Genomic DNA, 22129 nt, shown 5'->3' with positions numbered 1-22129 from the left:
TCATTAACGTATTTCATAAACCTGCAAGTAAATCTAGGGTTTTATGGGGTTTTTTTCACTTAAGTCATGAATGCGTATCAACATTCAAATATCTCAAAAATGGAAACAATTACAATTTCCTTAGAAATAACAGATAGTCATATTTTCTGAAATACAAATATGAACATTTAGAATGATCAACTGTATACTTCCTTACTTCCTTCACCTGATTAAATAAGATTATCTAATAAAGTTCATTTGGTAAACCGGTGAAAGGAGAAAAGGCGGCAGACTATAACCGTGACTTTTTGTGAAGGTAATTCATGACAGAAAAGAATTCCAGCAAACAATGTTTACCCCATCAACAGAGACATAGGCACGATCATGGACTCCGTTTAAAGGTGAAGACAGCTGTGTTGGCTCCGTACAGTTTTTTGGAAGCGTAGTTCTGTACAGCACAAACCCAAAATACTAAGAAAAGAAAAGAAATAAAAAAGCCCCAAACAGATTAATGAATGAAGTCATTCCGTGGCTTCAGTTCAGGTAATGAATTAGAAATATCCCACATTCCTGCCTGCACGCTGAGGCTGAAATGTTAACTTTCATTCACTTCAGATAGCATCTATCACTCATAACAGCTTCAGATGAGAATTCACTTTGACCTTTAAGCAATGGGTGTAAATTCCACAAAGTTTCCGTTTTAAAATCTTTCATTAGAACATTTAAGTAACTTTAAAAGATAAGGGCCTTGGATATGAAGATATTTCCTCAATAAAAGCAAAGCAGTTAATGACCAACGCTATTATTTCTTCATTAAAATCAATAAGAAGATAGCTGGAAGATCCCCTCATTACTGAGTTTATGTATCAAACTTGAAAGTGCACTTGTCACCCAGTGCCCATAAATTGACATATTCATCAAATCGACATTATCTATTTTTAAAACTACCTGATTTACGTCAGGAACATTTCAGAATACTTTTTCATTAAGTTCCCCATCAGGAAAGGAAAAAAAAAGTCATAGTCATTGAATCTGTTCACATCACGAAGTGAAACACAAATTTAAAAAGTCAGAAAATGCATTCGTTGCCTCTTTTGCTCAGTAGCCACAAAACCATTTATCTTCTAGACTTTGATTAGAACATAACCCTGTGCTCTGGTTTCAGCTAGGATAGAGTAGCTGGTGTAGTGCTGTGTTTTAGATTTCTGATGAGAACAACATTGATAACACACTGATGTTTTAGTTGTTGCTGAACAGCTGACCCCTTATTCTATACCATCTACGCCATGCCCAGGTCCCACACTTTCCAATAATAAGGGGTGGATATAGGCAAAAGGGACTGTCGTGGTTTAATCCAGCAGGCAGTCAAACACCACATGTTTCTTTGCTCACTCCCCCCCAGTGGGATGGGGGAGAGAACTGAAAGAAAGGTGAAACTCGTGCATTGAGATAAAAACAGTTTAATAGGACAGAAAATGAAGAGAAAATAATAATAATGATATAAACATATACAAAACAAGTGATGCACAACACAATTGGTCACCACCTGCTGACCGATGCCGAGCCAGTCCCCGAGCATCAGCTGACACTCCCCAGCCAAATCCCCCCAGTTTCACTGTTCAGCCTGGCATCATAGAGTATGGAACATCCCTTTGGACAGTTTGGGTCAGCTGTCCTGGCTGTGTCCCCTTCCAGCTTTTTGGGCACCCCCAGCCTCCTCACTGGCAGGGCGGCATGAGAAGCTGAAAAGCCCTTGACTCAGTGTAAGCACTGTCCAGCAACAACTAAAACATCAGTGCGTAAATGTTATTTTCATCCTAATTCCAAATGACACAGCTACTAGGAAGAAAATTATCCCAGCCAAAACCAGAACACCCTGGCAGGAATAAGTGAGAGTAAACCATTTCTATTCTGCTGTAATTATTATATTTGCATTAAATTTGCAACAAGGTGCCCAGAAAAGTGGCAGAGGGCAGGGCAAGGGAGGGAAAGAAAAAAAAAATGCTAGGAAGCTTTGCTGGCTGCCCTGTTCTTTCAGAAGCTTTCTTAAGCAGACTACTAAGGGTAGGAAGGCCAGATGACAAAAGAAAGACCACTAGAAATTACATCCAGCCACAACATACTACCTGCAGCTTCTCTCATACCTCTCTAGTAGTGACTTGGAAAGGAGAAATGTGAGCTTTGAACCCCTACTTGACTAACACCATATCCCAGGCATCTGCTAATCTGCCTCTTCCTCTTCCCCATCCCCCAGCTGCATCACATTCTCTCAGAGTAGTAAATAGCACCCATGCTCCAGTCTCTTCTAAATTCAGCACAAAAGCTATCAAGGAACCATGCAACCTTAACAGAAAGGCAGAGCCCCTCAGCAGCAAGGGAAAGAACTTTGTGAAGGAAAATGAAGTCACCAAAATTGACCGGGGAACTGATGCATAGACTGACAGAGAGGGAAAATGGGAGAGCAGAAGTCAGCAGATGCCACAGGAAAATGAAGAGAAAGGTATTTTTCCTATCTCAGCCAGTGGGGTGAATGACCTTGACAGTGGGCTGCAGCAACTCCAAGAGGTTGCTTCTTAAGGGTTTCTCTCAATGCATTCTCTTGCTTTGCCATGCATGTAGTTAAAAAAAGGGAATACAAATAAGTAGGAGGCCCACAGAAGTGTCAAATAGCTTGCATTTCCCAATCTCCAGGCCCTATGACTTGTATGAGAAAGCAGCATCTCAGCCACTGTGCTCACTCTAATAGCAGGTGGAGAGAGGCAAAGAAAAAACAGAATAAAGAAAATCAATAGTGAAGAAAAAGATGGATTAAAAATGTCTCTTATGAACCTGAAAATCAAGACTTCAGAGAGATAAAGGTGAAAGCCTGGACAGCACAGATATCAACATTTATGGAAAGAGGAAAACCTCGGGTGTAAAATAGAAGCACTGTAGAATAGGAAAGGTCTCCAGTGCAAAATTCCCGGACACATTTATAATACTATTACTTCTGTGCTGAGATAAGGTGTAAGACACTGGACATAAGAAAAGTAATATCACAGAGGGTCATTCGAACAAACTTTAAAAAATTACTGCCAAGTGCCTACTGAAGGAATCCTCACCTGCTTTAGCTCAACGAAAGTTAATGGGTAAGTGCTTTTCACTGGCCCAGCAGATGACAGCCTGTCAAGAACCTCCACCACTGTACCCACCTGCAGCATAGAAAAAGCAGATATGTGAAGGTCAGTAAATTTCAATCCAAATATAACAGCTTGCCTAGCCAGCTAGCTGTGTCAGTCCAGAAAGCAAAGAAATCTTAAGCCTTTACACCATCCTTACGTACAAGTTATTAATACAATACAGTACAGAGAACTGATGAACACTGGAAGAAACATGCTACATGTGGAGCAACGTTTTAAAAATCCAGATGTGCTAAATTTGCTATGCATTCCTAAAAATAAAGTGACCCTTTATTAATGGGAATAAACCCAGGAGTTTCTCACGTAAGTTCTATAAACACACACAACTGCTCTGGACAAATATCACAAAACTTCTATGTTATCTAAATTTTGCCATTGATTTCCAGTGAGTTACTCTGGAATCCTTCTGAGCTAAGTAGGGATACAACTTGATTCCATCAAGAACTATCCAAAACAAATTTACCCTATTCAGTCTCAAATTATTTTAGAAACCCTAAGGCTGTAATTCAGTGTCACAAATAAGTAGCTGAACTGACTTCGGTGAGACTGGGAGCAAGGTTTAGGCTAAGCGCATGCGCAAGTATCTTGCTGAATATGGACTTACATGTGTACAATTAAATTGTCTTTTGTTGCCACCTGCTATTTCCTGCTGTGATTATAGTTTTATAGTCATCTACAGTTCTTTCTCAAATTCCACTGTCAATTTCAAGTTAGTCAAGATGCACACAATATGCCTAGTGTGTTACAAGTTCAAAAAAATTAATTGCACTCATATTATTCATGCAAAATGTCGGTCTGTTTCACCAGAATTGTTGTCGCTGTTCAGTGGTTATTACATATCAGACATTCAAAATATTTCTCAAATGCAGATTTACTTCCAAATGCTTGAGAAAAAAACCAGTAAAAAAATAATCAGGCATTCAATATAATCTAAAACCGATAAAAGCATTCACAGCAATATAAACTGCTGAGGCTGCTTCAGTAACAGAAGTACAGAATTTTTGCAAAACATACGTGAAAGTCAGCAGTGCTGAAATATTAAGATGTAAATCACTGTGCCAAATGCCATATGTGACAGAAGTCAGCATGAATCTTCTACACACATGCAGTTCCCTCAGTATAGTATTGGTTTAGGCTGGGATAGAGCTAAATTTCTTCATAGTACCTTGTATGGACTACAGTTTGGAATTGTGCCAAAAACAGCGTTGATAACACAGGGACATTTTAGCTACTGCTGAGCAGTGCTCACACAGAGTCAAGGCCTTTTCTGCTCCCCAGACCGCTCCACCAGCAATTAGGCTGGGGGTGCACAAGAAGTTGGGAGGGGACACAGCTGGGACAGCTGATCACCCCCAACTGACCAAAGGGATATTCCATACCACATGATGTCATGCTCAGCAATAAAAGCTTGGGGAAAAAGCAGGAAGAGAGGCAGATGTCCAGACTCGTGGCATTTGTCTTGCCAAATAACCATTACACATGATGGAGCTCTGCTTTCCTGCAAATGGCTGAACACCTGCATGCTGACGGGAAGCAACGAATTAATTCCTTATTTTGCTTTACTTGTGCATGCAGGTTTTCCTTTATCTATTAAACCGTCCTTATCTCAACCCACCAGGTTTTGCACTTGTACCTTTCCAGTTCTCTCCCCCATTCCACTGGTGGAGAGTGAGCAAGCAGCTGTGTGGTGCTTCGCTGCCTACCAGGACTAAACCACAAGAAGCATGCAGCTATAGATCTAAAGGGACTTTCAAAATAAGCTTATGTCAACTCTAGCCAAGAACAAGAAAGCAAAAGGAGGCCATAAGTATACAAAGGGTAACGCCATCACTGCCTGGAGGCTGGGTCACTAGTCCATAGCTAAGCACATTCACCAGGCACCCTGTAGCTTTCATCTCTTCAAGGCATGAAAGAGAAAGTTCATAGTTCTACTGATATTGGACAGCTTTATCTGAGAGCCATGAACCATGAGACTATGGAAGAGTCAAAATCTAATTGCTAGGTTCCCAAATGCTGGCAACCTGTGACAGCAGCAGAAGTGGCAGGCATACTGATAACTGTATATAATTAGTCAGTACCAAATATGAGGTTTCTGTGAACTGGCTTGTATGGCAAAACCTGCCCGAAAAGGTCTGAAGATACTCAAAGGTTGTGGAAAATGATATAGATCTGTTTCACCTTCACTGGCGAATCACTTTTATACAAAAAGTATTTCTGCCCACTTGAGTGGGATGACTTGAAAACACCTGTAAAGGCTTATCACTACCAAATTTTGCAATGCTTCAGCTGCAGTGCGTAACAGATCAGATACATCACTGATGGGAAAGATGGCTGTGAAATTAAAATTACAAAACATAAAATAAAAGCATTATGAGCTACAGTAACCAGTACACCAACTACGGTAATCCTTCATCTCAAAACAACATGTCTCCGCCCAGAAGAATTAATATAGCCAAGTTCATACCTGTTGTCTCTTCCATCCCCACTTAAATCATCCTGTACACTCACTGAAAGATCCCAGTTCTCAAGCATATTTCACAGAAGATTGTCCCTGGTCCTAAAACAATGGTGCCACAGACAAACCCCAACTACTCATGTGCATACCACTGTTGTCAGACAGGATATAGCAAAGTTGGGTTCTGCATGCTAGGTTCTGCATGCTCTTCTCTCCGCAGGAGACTTATTAAATTTCTCTCATCAGCTACAGATTTTCACAAAACTTGTAAGAAACTTTATCAATAAGACTTTCAAATTTATTGATAATGTCCCATATTCGGAACTGAAACACCCAGAAGTATTTAAAAGGTATGTATAGCCTACCGGCTGCTTCTACTTCAGAGGCATCACTAGCTACAAAAATACTCTTTGTTCATAGCTGTCATGCTAGCAGTCCCCCATCTATGTTACTCATACATGAGTTATCCTGGACAATCATGATTCTATTGTGTTAATAATAATTCAATTTCAGTTTAGTAAAACTTCAGGCATATACTACATATTGTAAAAATTATCTTCTTATATTGAGATTACAAACATTTTCTCATTTTCCACCACGGGCATGATTCTTAACTCTCAAGCTCTGCTCCTTCCTTCCTGAAAGTTTGCTTTCAAGGTTTCCCTCTTTATTTTGTATGATATCCAGATACTGTCATGACACCCTCATGAACATTTTTTGGAAAAAGCAAACATATAGCATTATGGAAAGATACCCAGCATATTATAGATGTTAATTTACCTTCTGCAAGCGAACCTTCCCATATGCAAATTTGGGTGTTGTTGGAGGGATAAGACCTTCTGGTAACTGCTTATACTAGAAAGGGAAGGAGGAGAAAAAAAAAACAAAACAAAAACACATGAAAGAAATACAAGCATGCTTTAATTGAATTCTCACTTTTAACTTCATAACTTACAAAAGCAGAACTTTGGTTAAAAGCAGGTAATATGACTGTGCTAAAGGATTAGTGCTGCATCTAGTCTGAGGGGGGGGGGTTAAAAAAAAAAAAAAAAACAAACCTGACTTGATCACATATGATAACAATTTTAATGACCATTCAACTTGTAACCATAAAAAGCATATCGAATAAACAAGCTGCCGAAGAATCACAGTGCCCTTGGAGCCCTCCTGTGGCTAAGAGCTTGTGTTACTGTCTTTTACAACCCTCTTGCAGCCAGCTCCCCAGCCCACGGGAGCTCAACTTAATGTTTCCAAGTCTGTAGGGCAGTATTTCCACCTGACCCTTCGTTAGCAGCACTTCTACATGGGAATTATTAGCCTCTTGTGCCTTTCCTTTCAGTTTTACTATACTCCACCACCACCTGCTAATCTATTACTGCCTGGGATGGTTTCTTTGAGGACAGGCCTTGAGACCTCCACAGCCTTCTCCACAGCTCCACAAACCCTTGAGGTCCACTGGTTAGCTTCCCTCTGGTCCTGGTCTAGACCACTTCCCCACCAGTCACAGGGAAGCATGACAAGGAAACACTCTGACTGCCAGGCTATTTCTGTTTACTTCTTTACTTCTAGGAGAAACCACCAGAGATCAGCAGGGAGAAGAGGTAAAGGATGTCCACCACCTTCTTGGACACCTTTGAGGAGTGGCAAGTCTAGACAGTGGCTTTCTGCCCCATACCCTAGCCGCCTCCTGAGCCTACAACCTTATTTTGTCCCTGCCATCATCCCCCTTCTCCCTTTCCTGCCATTACTTGTTTCCTGTAACGTCCACTCTTCTCATCTGTTTCATTTACCGAACATGGCCTTAACTGCATGCTACAGAGAAAAAACTGCAGACTAGATACCCATGTGATCAAACAATCTAAGCCTACATTTTAATACACTTGCACAAATGACCACCATTGTGAAGGCTAACTTAATCTGCACATTCGATGACTTCTGAGTGCTTACTTTGGCAGCTCCTAGGTTTTCTTTAAAATAAATTTGGTGAGGGGCTGAAAGGGCATTTTTCTTAAAGAGATTTTACTTTGATTTCAGCTTGAAAGTTTTAGCACAAGGCATGATTTTCTGGGCTTACACATAGTATATCCAGCATAAAACTCACTCTCAAAAGCTCAACTCTGCATTAAGGAGGTGTGGGTGGGGAGTGTATAGTTGGTCTTTTAAAAAAAAACCCACAACAGATCAGAGCAGTATAATTGCCTTCCTGTCAAATGTCAACTATGGACTGATGAAAGCCTGATTTATATTCCCAGTAACAAGTTCATTTCTTTCTGTGTTTGAAAATAAGAAAGATATTCAGGCTTAAAGAAAAGAAAAACTATATTCCCCCAAGACAAGAAGTCAAAAGTAAGAAGTTTCAGGCTAAACAGGAAAAATTAGAGAATGCTGTCACCAACTGAAAAAAGTTGTAGACTGAAACCCTTCTTTATTACATTAACTGTAAGAAACAGTAAAGGAAGATTATAATGTGTTAGCTTTGTAGCACAGCAACTTAATTGCCTTTCATCTGTTCCACCTCAAACTGCAACTGAGTAGATAAAATGTTACAGGTTTAGAACCCACAGCAGAGACAGGAAAACTTAACTGAGATCCTATGGATATGGAAGGTATGAGATAAACAAACCACACCAAAAAAAGCTGTACCATGACCCAAAACACCTTAGGTTATACTGAACACGTCAGATCTTATCAAGGCTCTCTCACTGCACTACAAACTACTTACATTTCAGATAGTGATCTTGCCTTGAAGAAAACCACTCAAAACAAGGACATCTGGGAATTTCTCTGGTGAGTAAAGCTGTATCAAGACAGGAGGCTTGCCTTGAAAGGCTATCAAAATTATGCCACCAACCGAAAGCTTAGGGATAGCAGAGAAACTGAAGAAAATAATCCACAGCAGGCCTTCCACAGGTACAGAGATAAAAGCGTGCTCAACCCTAGAGAAAGCATAATACACTTCTGGGAGATCTACTCCCATTAAAAAAAATGTCTTCTAGTGAATAGGGATGTTGCTGGCATGCAACAGGAGAGCACATACAATCCTGAGCCTAGGGATTCCTATGGGATCTGTTTTAAGCCTCATATGAACAGCCTCCAATGTAAGGCTATTCAAAATCCAGATACAGGTTCCATGTTTCACTTTGATCTCCAGTGTGCAAAGCAAAGCTGGTCCCACCCATTAGCTACAGTTTGTGGCATCACAAAACCAAGATGTGTTCATTTGGATAAGCACGCTCCTTCTCAGAGGCCCAAAACCGCAACATGAAGCTTGTGACACAGCCAGCCAAAGCATTAAGCTGCAGTGCATATCAGGTTGATATCAAGCGATGAGCCAGAACTGACTAAACAGCTGATTGATGCTGCAAGGGAAAAGCTCTGCCCACTCCTCCATCTCTACTCCCAGCCAAAACCTGCCTGCGTCCTTCTGCTCCCCTTGTGCCAGCACTGCCTCTCAGCTGACCAAGCGAGCCGATTCAGCTTACTAACCTTCAGCTGAAAGAAAACACACACAGGAAAAAAGCAGAGCTGAATCATTTCAGTGTCAGACCTGCACCTGTATCCCCTCTCTAAAAGGAAGGCGTGAGCCCTTGGGACAGAAAGGATAGCCAGAGAGGTGCAAGATCTTTCCCCTTTTGTAACAACAAGCAGATAGGCTGGCCTTAATGCCTTGTTCGACTTCATTTCCTTTACCTGCAGAAAATGGTAAATTCACAAGTAACTTATGCCAACACAAGAACAAGAGAGTTTGCAGCACACCAGGGATGTTCCAAAGAACCATTCTAAACATGTCCTGGGGACACTCACCATTCCAATTACTTCCCTCAAGGCAAAATATTTTTCTGTCAGATCCCCCGCTTCACTCAGTGGAGCATCATAGTCATAACTAGTGGGCTGTGGCATATAGGGCATATTAGCACCTAAGGGAGGGGAAAAAACAGAAACAGTAGAACAGTTGTTTTTTTTCCAAAGGTATCAACTTTCAGAATTCTTTCCAATCACAGTCAGACTTCGCTAATTTTAGATTCAATGTAGGCCTTGGTATTTGGCATAAAGAAACCCATTCCTGATGGAAGACAATGCCCTGAGCTCATACCACTCCGTTATACAGTCTTCAGAAATATTCTGAAGAGAAACAAATATATCCATGTTTCCACTGTTTCACAGTACTGAGTGAAACAGAAGTACCCTTTGAAAAGATAAATACCATATGTATTTAGTACAACATGGGGGCAACAGACAGAACAGCTAGCCAGTCATCTTCTGTCAGGTGAAAGCAAGCATAGCTTATTCTTTTACAGGATACATTACTACCTAATTCATAAAGAGCTCCCCTACATCATTATATCATCTAAACAATTTCTTACCATTCCAATAGGCAAAGTTAGTTCCACCTACAAACATGTACCTAAAAAGGAAAAAAAGCCATCCACTTAAATCAGGTTTTGCTGAATCGGGAAACAAAAAATAAAAATAACACTTACAGGTTAACGTTAGCACCACGTGCCAGGATTTCATTAAGTGTTTTAGCTATAGTTTGTGCAGGCACAACAGAATGATGGTGCCCCCAGTGATCCAACCATCCAGTATAAAACTCAGAATTAACCTGAAAGGAGGAAGCACAAAAGAGGAAGGGAAAACATGAAGAGGGAACAAAAACAGAACACGATGTGATTTAAGGTTACTAACTTTAGAAGGAAAGGAAAAAAGGCACCTTGACTCATTTGAGCCATACGCTAAGTCAGTCCTTTTCAGCAGATTTCTTGTCAAAGGAATTAAAGGATTGTTTCAACAATTTTATAAGGACATTGAAAATAATTGCCTAAGCACCAAAGAGCATGGATTTCCTTGGAACTTGTCAACACATACGTGTTCCACCCGCTTGGGATTCAAATAAATGGTGGAACCAACACATTCGCTGCAGAATAGCATATGTAGACTAGATGTAATGAAAAATAAACCTTTCAAATACTCAAATTGCATTCTAAATAATTTCATAGCACAGAGGTAATCTTGTACCCTACACCGGCCTTCTCCCTTTGTCAAAATAGCTTCCAGTGATCTCACATCCCATTATAGCTTGTGTAAAACCTCTAGGGTAGCTGAAAACAGGAAGCAACTTCGAACCTGCCCTTTTAATTTTGCTTCTAACTTCCACCTACACATGCACCTCACTAACTCATCTAATCATACTTGCTGTTTCCGCTGCTTTGTAAACATTTGTCTTCACAAGGAAAAATACTGAAACAAAATTAATACCTTCTCAGACTGAAACAGTATTTGCAGAACAGCAGTTAATGTGGATTTGCCAAACACACACAGAAGCACCTCTCTGCAGTTTTTCTGACTTGTAAATTATGCCTTCGTAAACATGTCCCTAAAATTGTCCAACACCCTGTTGTTAACTCCCCTCTTATTAACCATTGCAAGATTACAAATGATAGAAGAAATTTAAGTGAAAAGACATACCAAAGGGCCCATAGGTTCGCTGCCTCTTTGAGCTAAAAATGCTGCTGTGACATTGCCACCTATAAGCAGACAGAAATAAGACTGAGTTGCTACATCCATGACTTTTTCGGTCCTTCATTTTACTGAAATAGGTGTCTTATCTCCCTTCCAACACTTAACAAAAATGCAGACAAACACTGTTTTCTTTGATTCCAGCGTTCAAGTTGCAGAACTTATTTGAAATATATACATACATGTATGTATGCATGTCTTTGCTTTTGAGATACATCTTCTGAAAACCTGACTCTTCTCAGGAATGACAGCTTGGCACCATAAAGTTTGAGATTTTTCAGAACTCCTACTTGATCATTGGACAGTACAGGTCTGGGGATTCGGCACCAAGACTATGGGGAAGACAGAAGCCAGGGAATCTCAGAGAAGCTTCACTTCTGATCACTCCTAATGGCTTAAGCCATAGGGCTGGAAATAACTACATTCAAGAGCAGCTCACCATCTCATAAATGGTACACATGACCGAGTTCACAATTTCGATCTACTGTTAAGAAAATAGATTCCTGCTAAGAACACGTATTTGACTGTAGAGAAAATAACATACAAAAAAATATGGAAAGATTATCTTGGAGTTTGTTTTTTGTGCCTTAAGCCTATTATGCCAAGCCCATGCAGTGTATGAACATCATTAACTCTCCTATCAAAACAGCACTTTCTGTACACATTACAGTTGCTTAGCCATTCTTCAGGCCTGTATCACTGCAAATTGTGGCAGTGTGCACACTTCTAATGATGATCTTCAACAGTAAATTTTTTTCCAGTAAACCACTGGCTTAAAAAGAAATGAACTGAGAGCTGGATTCTGGGACAGACAAGAGGACACTAAAAAACCCAAAAAACATCAAACCCCCAAACCAAAAAACTCAACATCAAAAAATATATTAAAAAAAATAATCAATGGAATCAATGGCAACTATTACTGAGAATTTTTAGGAGATACGCACTATGAGCAGTGTAAATTGTTAATTCACCATTTCATGATGTGATGAAGTGATTACCGTTCTCTAACTGGGTACCTGTGGGTGATTCTTGTACATTTAAGAGTACATCAAATATACATAAGTGCCTACTACAGCATTTAAATGAAGCTGTCAGGTTTGTCAAGCAGCCAAAGTCAGTTTGTCATGCCACAAACACAACAGAATTATTTGGTAACAAACAATGGGCTCTAACCTGGGCCAAAGTCCACTGTTGCATAAAGACCCTGAAGAGCTCCACATTTCAAGTAAAATTGGCTTGCACCATCAGTTGTGAACAGCACCACCTCATCCCCAAGATGCTGGCGAAAGAGCTTCAGAAGGGAACGCAGATAGTCATAGTCACAAGTGAAGTAGCTTCCATACTCATTCTCTACCTGTACAGTAGAAGCAAGTCAGTAAAACAGTAGCCAACTTCAGTCTGCATCTGATACCAAAAATGGAAAGCCCAAATCCAACCCTCACCTTCCTTTGACAGCAATGCTGAAAATGTCATTTTAACTCCAGATCTGAGGACTAAGAGAAAACACTTCTAGGCACTCATTCCTCTCACCTGTACCTTACAGAACAACCATTGTGTGGAGGCAAATCATTTTCCCACAAAATCACCCTCCACATAAAAATCCCTACCCTAGCTACTTCACAACAGTGATAAAAACACAGAAGCTTCTATTAATAAATGGAGAGCTATGACCCACATCTCAAGCAGAACAATAAAACTATAGAACAGGTTGTGACATGATCAAAACAGCAGCAAAATTAAGAGTGCCAGAACAGAGACACCTACAAGGGGCTCACATGAGCAGCGAAGCCCTGCAATAGACTCAAAGGACTGAGAGGAAGACAACTCCATTACCACCAATAGGTACCACATCTTGCCCCTTTCCCAAGGGGATGGACTTTCAAGCTCTAGATCCAATGCCAAACACATCTGAAGGTCACTTCTGAAAATTCTGTTATAAGCATCTTATTTTGGTCAAAGAATTTCTGCCCAGTGCTTTTGCTCGATAGACATAATACATTATTCAAGAAAAATTATCTTGGGCATATTATAAGAAGGGTCTCCTATCCCATCCTGTGCCAACCGGCAGTTTTAAAAAAATTAAAACAAAGCTTGTATTATGGTCCAATACTAAGAATATGGAACAATCACCACTGCACATCTAGAAGGCGCTTAAGAGAGCAGGTACTCACCATGAACACACAATGTTGTGTCCTGAAACATTCACAACTTAATGTAGGTGTTAAGAACTTAAATGTCTAAATTTTGATGCCATTTTCATCACAAGTTTTAGGCTTACTCCATACTGCTTTTGCTTCTATTTGCAAGTATCCTTATTCCTCTTTTTCCTGTCAGAAGATTTCAGGCAGTTCTAGTTTTGTATTTATTTATGTGAGAACTGGCATGAAACTCAGATCTAAAAAGTTCCACAAGTTTCCTCTATTGCTTACTATAGTTGTGGGAAACAACTTTGATAGAGAAGACAAGTACACTCTGAATTCTGGAAACAGTGCATTCTGTTCTTTAGGATACGGGATTTTATCAGAAACTTGCAGCTACCTGAAACTGTTAAGGAACACCTGTGACATTACCACCCAACACCCATGGAGTGTCTGCAAGAGCAATATAAGCTCAGGTCCGTTTGATTTTCAGGAAGTTACCTGCACCATGATGATTGGACCCCCATTTTGATAGAGGTGAGGCCTCATCTTTGGCAAAAGGACACCCATCCATTTCTCTACTGCTGCCAGGTAATCTGAGATACACAAAGTATAAATCTTTCACAACTGTTTCTGTTTTTTTCTACTTTTTTTGTTTTAAATTATGTATGGGTAGTTTTTACCTACTGTTCTAAATATGTGAAGTATAAAAGAACAGCATTTAATGAACTGATGTGTTCTTATATTTGTTTTAAAATGTCAGCTTCCAGTACAGTTTACTAAAAAATAAAATATTTAAGTACTGATGAACTTTGAAAATCATCAGAGACACTTCAATATGTCTCACACATGTTGTCCTAATACATTTAAACAGAAAAATAAATGTGAATGTTGCTATATGTAGTATTTTTTTAAATAGATAATTTATCTCACAAAAAGCAGAACTGAAGTCAGATATGATATATAACTTTGTTCCCTAATATGCACTCCAATAACCACATTATTCTCCTGTCTCATCTCACCCCTCCATGTCTGGTCCATGACCAGGTAGCACATAAGAATGCTACAACTAGTTCTGGAATTACATGTACACTGACCAGTCAAGAGGGACCCCCACAATGAGTGGCCAGTTGGCTGTTGCAAAACCAAAAACCTCAAAGCTGAGCGCTACCTTCTTTTCCATCAGTGGTGATAATGACTTCTTTCTTGGCACCAATTTTCATGAAATTTGTCAATACTCTGGAAACTTTCTACCCTACTTTGTTCATTCTGTATACTTCGAATGCACACTTTTAATTAAAAGTACTGAAAATTCTACTCACAAGATAACTTAAGCTGAAATACGAATTATCTAGTAATGGCTTCAAACAGCAAGTTGCCTTGCTGCTAAAGTGCATTTTTGCTAGTCTTTCTTGATGCCTCTACCTGGATCAGAAGACCTGAGAACGATAGATTTCTTCTCCAACAGCCATGCAGGAAGGCCTCCCTGGGAAAAGAAAGGGAATCATTTCAGTGACCATTTCCATGGAACATAAGAAAAATTTAGCCTTTTATCAAAACATACACTGAGACCTTAAGACTGGTTTTCTACAAGTAACAATTCCCAATGAAAAAAGAATACCAAATAACCAAATGTTACAAGAAGTCACTTAGGAGGCATGGAATTTAATAAGTTAAACCAAGAGCCTTGTTCAAATATATACCAAGTATGTGTGTCTACTTTAAGACAAAAATACTTGCATTCCCTAGAAATAACTGTTACAAAAGGGTGTACCATGTCCCATTCTGCACAGATGTAAGGCCCAGCTCTCAGGATAACCAGCAAACCAGTGTCTTTAGCAAGTTGCAGGAAATACTCCAGATCTTTGTCACCAGAAAAGTCATACACGCCCAGCTGGGGTTCATGGTAGTTCCATGGCACATACCTATGAAGAGAGAAGATCACCTTCCATTAGGAAACTGAGACTAACCCAGAACTCCAAATAACAGCTGTTTGCACTACATGGCCCAGAGACTGTAATGCTGAACTGGTCTTCAGATCAGTAAAAAAGCAGAATAACTCCAGAGCCTTTCTTCTGTGAGGTACTACTTATGACAGAAGGTGTTAAAATTAATACTGAAATAAGGCTTAGTACTTTGCAGCTATGTCTGCACGAGTACATATCAATGCAAGAACAGGTGTTGTTAGTGCCATTTTGAACCCATGATGTCTGTTCCAAAATTTAAATAGTTAACAGTTTTGATGTTAGCAAGTCAGCTGCCAGTTGTATAGTGGTGGGAGGTTTGTGAAAAGGTGGATACTGTAAACCACTCATAAAAGAGGTGGTCAGGAATGAATTTGCCCAAAACAGCACGCGACCCTTTGCAAATGGATCATCCAGCTTGCACAAGGAATGCCAACCAGGCTGACAGGTCCACAGCGCTGCTGCCGCTAACAAAGAACTTAAAAACGTCCAAGCCTCAAATGATATTGCATCTAGGTCCTGAAAGTTTTTACTGACCGGGAGCAATGCAGGTTCTGGAACTGTGAAGTTAAAAGATGCTAAGTTGCCCAAGAGCCTGGACAAAGGAAAACTTCATTTCAACCAAGTAAACAAAGCTGCCAAACAAGCAGATAACCATTTAAAAGAACACCTCTGTCCTACTTCCAGGACTTAGGAAACCACAGCCTCAACACAGAACATCTCACAAAAGATAAAAATAATTTGCTTGGTTGCAAGACAACAAAGAAACATGTTATCTACCAACTGCCACGCGTAGGTGTTGTAGCTTAAGGCCCCTGCTTGACAACCCTGAGAGTTTTGGCTTGGTATAGTACTAAGTGGCGGCCGTAGCACAGACAGACATTAAAATTAGGGATGAGTACAGCCTGAGCAAGGATTCAAAAGAATGGGAAACTCATTCTCCATGCATTAATTTTTTTGCACATGGGTTTGTAATCCCTCTTAGAGAACTGTTGCCACTGTTCCAGGGAGAACAAATTTGAGAAAAAAAAAATTTAAAACCAAAACTGTGGTTAGTCAAGCAAAGATCCTCTCAGGCAACACTATTCTTACCGTCTGCATTTGTTTACATGCTCCAGAGTTAATTTTGTAATAACTACCCAAGAGGGAAAGAAAGTGCAGAAAACACTGCTTTTAATAAGCAAGAAAAACAGGAACCTTCACATGAGCACACTACTGAAATGGCCATGTTCACATGTACGCATGTCTGAGATTCAAATACAAAAATTACAATCTTTCAGCAACTTTAGTTAATATTATAGCCTCACAAAGGCCAAAATCTTAAGCCTCTGTTTGAAAATATGAAGCTTAAAATTCGTATGCCAGGATGGAGTCAAAGGAACACACTTAGGCATCAAAATGCAAATTTCCCATTTACATAGTGTATTTTATTTCTTTCTCAACCTGCTCTAATGTTTCCAAAGCACACAACTGACTCATTTGTAAATCAAACTAAAGTTGAATTTAATGAATATATGAAATGTGCATTTAATGAATATATGAACAATGTGAAAATACATTCAACGTTCATTTGGTTTTGTGCATTTGTCTAAATTTCAAGCAGAGCAGTAAAGTGATCGCTGACAACTAAGATGAAAGTAGATAAAGTAGAAAAATATTTTAAATGAATGAATGACCAACCTACCCCAAATAAACTAATACCAGAGTATCATATTGTGCTTGCTTTCCTTGTTTCATATACCATTACCCAAGTTATCACTGCAGAATAATTTTAGTTTTCTCTAAGCTGTAACAACTACGTTGTTTCCAAAACTATTGCTTAGACAAAGAGAATTACTTCAAGTTTTTTATATATATGTGAGTATGGACTTGTCAAGGACAGATAAACCTAACTCCATTTGTTCACAGGAAAATTTGCCTAAAGGATTAAAGAAAAGGAAAAAAGGTTATGTATCCTGACTTAGCAGGGGGTTTGGTACTTTGCTCATAGGAGCACTGTACAGCAGAAAAGGGAAAAAAAAGAGAGGCTAGTTGGTATAACATTAACACAGAATAAAAATTAACCATCAAAGAACAACCCACTATTTGCTGGGAAAGCAGTGGGATATTTTGAGGATTATCCCAAGTGTCTTTGGTAGATGTAACTATATCCCAAGCTTTTACTGACATTTGGGTGATGTAATACACAGCATGCTTTGCAAATGGGGAGCAGTTGCAAATCTGTCAGTGAACATGACGAGGATTCTAAGTGCTCCTTACTAATGAGCAATATGGTCTGGCATCAACAAGGAATGACAAGTTAGCACTTTTTAATTCTCTCTTACAAAGGAAAAGGCAAAATACAAAATGAGAAATAAGACATACAGAAGTGGTATTAATAGGAAAAGGATCTGCAGGTTCCACTGAAAAGTACCATCTGACATTGAATCACCAACATGACATTGCAATAACAGACACAGCTCTTTCTGGGAGGAATTACCAGGCATGTTGATGTAGCAACTCATTCACTGAAAAAATGTTTCTAGCAGAGAGCTGCACCTGTTTGAGCTAAATAAAGATGACTAGATATTAACTTCATAACTGTTTCTCGCTGTTTAAAATACTACTACAGAAAAACAGAAACAGCTTATGTTCCTTTCTCTTCAGGCAACGAAACAAATTACAAATAACTGATAAGTAAGTTACAGGTTAATCTGGGAAAAGACTTCTAGCTGAAATTTAACTACACCTTGTAACCTGTTAGTTACAAATATATACTCATTGGAGAGTTTTACAAACTTGTTCTAGAAACAAGTCTGAAGGTCTAATATTGTCTGAGGTAAGGACAAAAGGGTTTATCCAGCTCCCTTATGTTCAGGATGGAAGAAGATAGAAAAATTCTTCCAGAAACAGTTTTAAACTATGTCCCATGCTTCCCCACAAGGCCAGGAAAAAAAGCAGGTTTCTGTGGAGAAGGGAAAAAACTGAAGAAAAAAAAAAAAAAATCACACTAAATGCTTTCTTACAGAATGATTCATGATATAAATTTGTTACTAATACACTTTAATCCCCCAGTATATTTTGTACAGCTAGCAATGGCCTTAAATAATTTGAGGCCATTAATTAAATAATAAATTAAATAATTTTACTTCAAAATTGTTATTATTAGCAAGCATAATTTCTATATACCATTATATAAATTTGTAGTCAGTTGTTAATTCTGTACTGCTTTAGCTACATAATAGTTAATTTATAAAGGAATGCCACATTTCTTTTTTCAACCTGAAATGTGGTATTTCTTCTGTATTTGAGTAATAGCATTTACTTTCCATTTACACACAATTTCCAAGGTTCATCCTATACCCTTCCTTTTCCTTAAAAGTCACAGCTTTCCTATTTCAGTGATGTCAAATGGCAAAAAAAACCACTTTAACAACCTTAATACACAGCATAACTCTCTCTGTAATACCAGGTGGGGTTTTTTTAGTAGTGTAAATTTAAATAGCTTGTACTAATTTCATAAATAATAGAGTAGCATTTTATACACACTAGTTAAATCACACATTTATGAGTCCTTAGAAAAAAATGTAAATTGTGCTTATTTTTTAATTAATATTTTAACAGCAGCTCTTTCTCAGAGGGACTTTCTACAGGTTTATCTGCTCATTAGTCAACAAATACAGTAAAACAAATAAAAGGTCGACATTCTCTAACTTTCTATGGATTTGTAAGGTAACTGCCAGTTCTTACAGGAAGCTTCTCCACTGATCTGTAAATATTTAGCCCCATCTAGTGGTTAATTGTTTATCTTCTCCATACCAAAAAACCCAAAGCACTAATTTCCAGTCCTTTCCAGATGTCTTTGATAGCATGCATTTCTCCTTGGCAGACAGTACAGAAACTGAAAACAAGGACAGTTACCCCTGTATGACCAGTGCCTCTGTGTGCTACTTGCTGAGGTCGGGAGTGAAGCTCCCCGGTGGTACTCCATCATCTTCTGGCATGTCACACCAACCACATCAAATTTCAACCTACTATTTGAAAGATTTAAGCCTTGATATCTTAAGCTTTAATGCAAGATCAAGCTTCCTGTCACCTGTTTTCTCATATTCTGTTATTGCTTAAGATGTTTTCAGGTGCAGATGGTTATATACATATACTGACTTCACCCGTTCAAGAGTCCCAGTTGAGGTGCTGACTCAGTCATTAGTTGAATGATGCATCAAAGCATAGCAAGTCTTTTGGAAATGAGGCTGCAGAGAACAGGAAGAGCAGCAGGTCTGGCTTGCTTTGACCATAAGGTATTTATGAGGACAATCCTATAATAAAAGGATCCTGTTTCCCTTGAAGTAGCAAACCTCATTGAGAGCACCCTGAAAAGAACAAGGAAGGCTCCCATATTTCAAATTATAGCAAGACCCTTCCTTGTCTCATGGGAAAAACCCCAAGCAGCAAAATCACAGTCTCCAAGGTTGGGAGTCCAGCTACCATATTCTGCCAAAAGGTCTGGCAGTGCTGCTGCCCATTCCAGAAGGACTTCACATAACTGGTATCTCAGTCCCTTGATAATGTTACTGATCTAGGAAAGAGTAGGCAGAAGACGACAAAACAAAAACACAACTACTCATCTAGAGCAATTTCCATTTTTATCAAAATCACAGCAGAATTGTTGGGGTAACATGAAAATTTATTGTTTCATCTTAATAATCAAGAGCAGTAAGACTGGATTATCTGCAAACTTTAAAGAAAAACAAAAGGGGGTTTGGCGGGTGGGTTGGTGGGTGGGTTTTTTTATTGTCAAGAGAGAAAGAGAGAGATCAGTGTCAAATGGGAAGATGCATGTATTTGATCCTTGTAGAAAATGCAAGGGCACAGGGATACTTGCTGCTTATAAGATACACATTTCAGAGCTATCTCTTACCATTGTAGAAAAAAATCCAAAGGTAAGCAGTGATGGGGGAGAAAGTTAAAGAATGCCAGTCTGCTCTACAAAAAGAAAAGGATGTTGTAAAAAACCTGTTTTCTGCCATTGGTGATCCAGCAACACCATCTAAGCCCACAGGCCACATAACCACAGGGCAACACTTGCTAGCTGCACTGTGCCTTCCGTGCCAAAACAGAAACAACTCAGCTCTTCCAAAACTGACAGAGACCAGTTGAACCTGCAACCCAAGACAATCCCCACGCCATCCTGCACAGTGGTAGGACACTACTGTAAAACAGGAAAGCACAGAGGAGATCTCAATAAGGCGGGGGGCGGGGGGGGGCGGGGGGGAAGCCCTAGTTATTGGGAAATTACAAAGAAGGACAAAGCAACAGGGGGGAAAAAAAACACAGCCCTGAGGCAATTTTGCCATTAAACAACAGTCATGGGGTGAATGGGAAAGAAAACATTCCTATCCCAAAAGACCGGTGATGCAACAGAGACATGAACAGGCAATTAAAGAAAAAAGGAAGAAACAAGTTGAAGAAGCTGGAAATGAACAGAGGGCACCAAAAATATATGGGCGTTGGGAGAAGAAGGAAAATAAATCAAGAGACATAAGGGAAGTATGAGACACTATGGATCATATGTGTCGCAGAGCCACTGTCAGGACCCAGGCTGATCTTCAAGCCAGACATCAAAAGGTATAATTTTCAGGGCCATTTGAAATTATTTTTTGCTGCAATAAAAGTAATTACATGGGCAATTCCAGCAACTCTGTCCTGAACAAGTGTGTTACTTAATCCCATTGTTCTTATGTGATGTGAAGGAAGACAGAACTTGCTTGATTAGAAAACAACAAAAACCACCCCAAAAGACACACACCAAACAAAAAGTCACTGCATCATCACAACACTGGGAAGGGTTTTAAGACATACCAAAAAATTGAGGTAAATTTGGGGTGGTGGTGGAAAAAAGGCAACTCCTTTTCTTTCCCTGCCATCTGTTCTTCACAGTCTAACCCTCACTAATCACACCCAGAAGTACACAAGGCAACCGTGCAATCTGCAGGTCAAACAAAACACTGATTTCAAGGCAGGAGAAGGAGAAATAGTGCAACACTCCTGCTGAGCAAAGTAACCTGGCTTACAGAGCCAACACTGCCTGGCAGTCCATAGCACACAGGCAGGCTGTTTTGAAGAGAAGCTCTAAGCCTTCTAATGCTTTAGGAAAGAAAAACAAACATGCTTGGGAATTAGAATCATTGCTTGAAAAGACTATGCCTTACACTTCTTCACCACTCTTCCCTTTTTTTTTTTAATCTGTGCCTCACCTGTTGTAATTATGTATACAACCAGGTAGGAAAGACAAGAAAAATGGACTAAAGGTTCAGTACACACAACTGAAAGCTGTTTAAACAGTATTATTTTTTTTCAGAGAAGTACATCTAGTTCCCAACCATTTTTCTAAATTTAAACACTCCTGGTGAAATAACATTACTGCAGCTTTTGCCAGTATCTCCAAGACTTTAGAGTGATACAACTTAGGCTGTATTAAGAGGTCATTGTCCCCTCTCACCTCGTCTGCCTTTTGAACAGAGATTACAATGCCCTTGGCAGAAGCAAAGCACATATGTACTAGGTTCGCGTGGCCAGGGTTTGATAGCAGGGGGGCTACAGGGGTGGCTTCTGTGAGTAACTACCAGAAGCTTCCCCCATGTCCGATAGAGCCAATGCCAGACGGCTCCAAGACAGACCTGCTGCTGGCCAAGGCCAAGCCCATCAGCAATTATGGTAGTGCCTCTGACACCTGTGCAATTGCAGCTGGAGAGGAGTGAGACTATGTGAGAGCAACAGCTCTGCAGACACCCAGGTCAGTGCAGAAGGAGGGGAGGAGGTGCTCCAGGCACCAGCAGATATCCGCCTGCAGCCCACGGAGGTTAACAGTGGAGCAGATATCCACCTGCAGCCCATGGAGGAACCCATGCTGGAGCA

The 22129-nt window shown here is 39.7% G+C and overlaps 1 protein-coding gene across 1 annotated transcript in view; it reads right to left on the bottom strand.

Annotated features, from left to right (window-relative positions):
* GLB1 (galactosidase beta 1) overlaps positions 1 to 22129 on the bottom strand; it is a 46563-nt gene that overhangs the window by 11844 nt on the left and 12590 nt on the right. The window contains exons 3-13 of the mRNA XM_056338479.1: positions 15043 to 15193; positions 14694 to 14754; positions 13770 to 13864; positions 12304 to 12484; positions 11080 to 11138; positions 10095 to 10216; positions 9978 to 10018; positions 9418 to 9530; positions 6394 to 6468; positions 3081 to 3170; positions 337 to 450 (exon numbers count right to left, since the gene is read on the bottom strand). Coding sequence (XP_056194454.1) covers positions 337 to 450; positions 3081 to 3170; positions 6394 to 6468; positions 9418 to 9530; positions 9978 to 10018; positions 10095 to 10216; positions 11080 to 11138; positions 12304 to 12484; positions 13770 to 13864; positions 14694 to 14754; positions 15043 to 15193 — 1102 coding nt within the window. The remainder of the gene's footprint in view (positions 1 to 336; positions 451 to 3080; positions 3171 to 6393; positions 6469 to 9417; positions 9531 to 9977; positions 10019 to 10094; positions 10217 to 11079; positions 11139 to 12303; positions 12485 to 13769; positions 13865 to 14693; positions 14755 to 15042; positions 15194 to 22129) is intronic.

This window comes from Falco biarmicus, chromosome 4, assembly GCF_023638135.1.
Source record: "Falco biarmicus isolate bFalBia1 chromosome 4, bFalBia1.pri, whole genome shotgun sequence".
NCBI lineage: Eukaryota > Metazoa > Chordata > Aves > Falconiformes > Falconidae > Falco > Falco biarmicus.
This window is presented reverse-complemented; position numbering and strand designations above follow the sequence as displayed.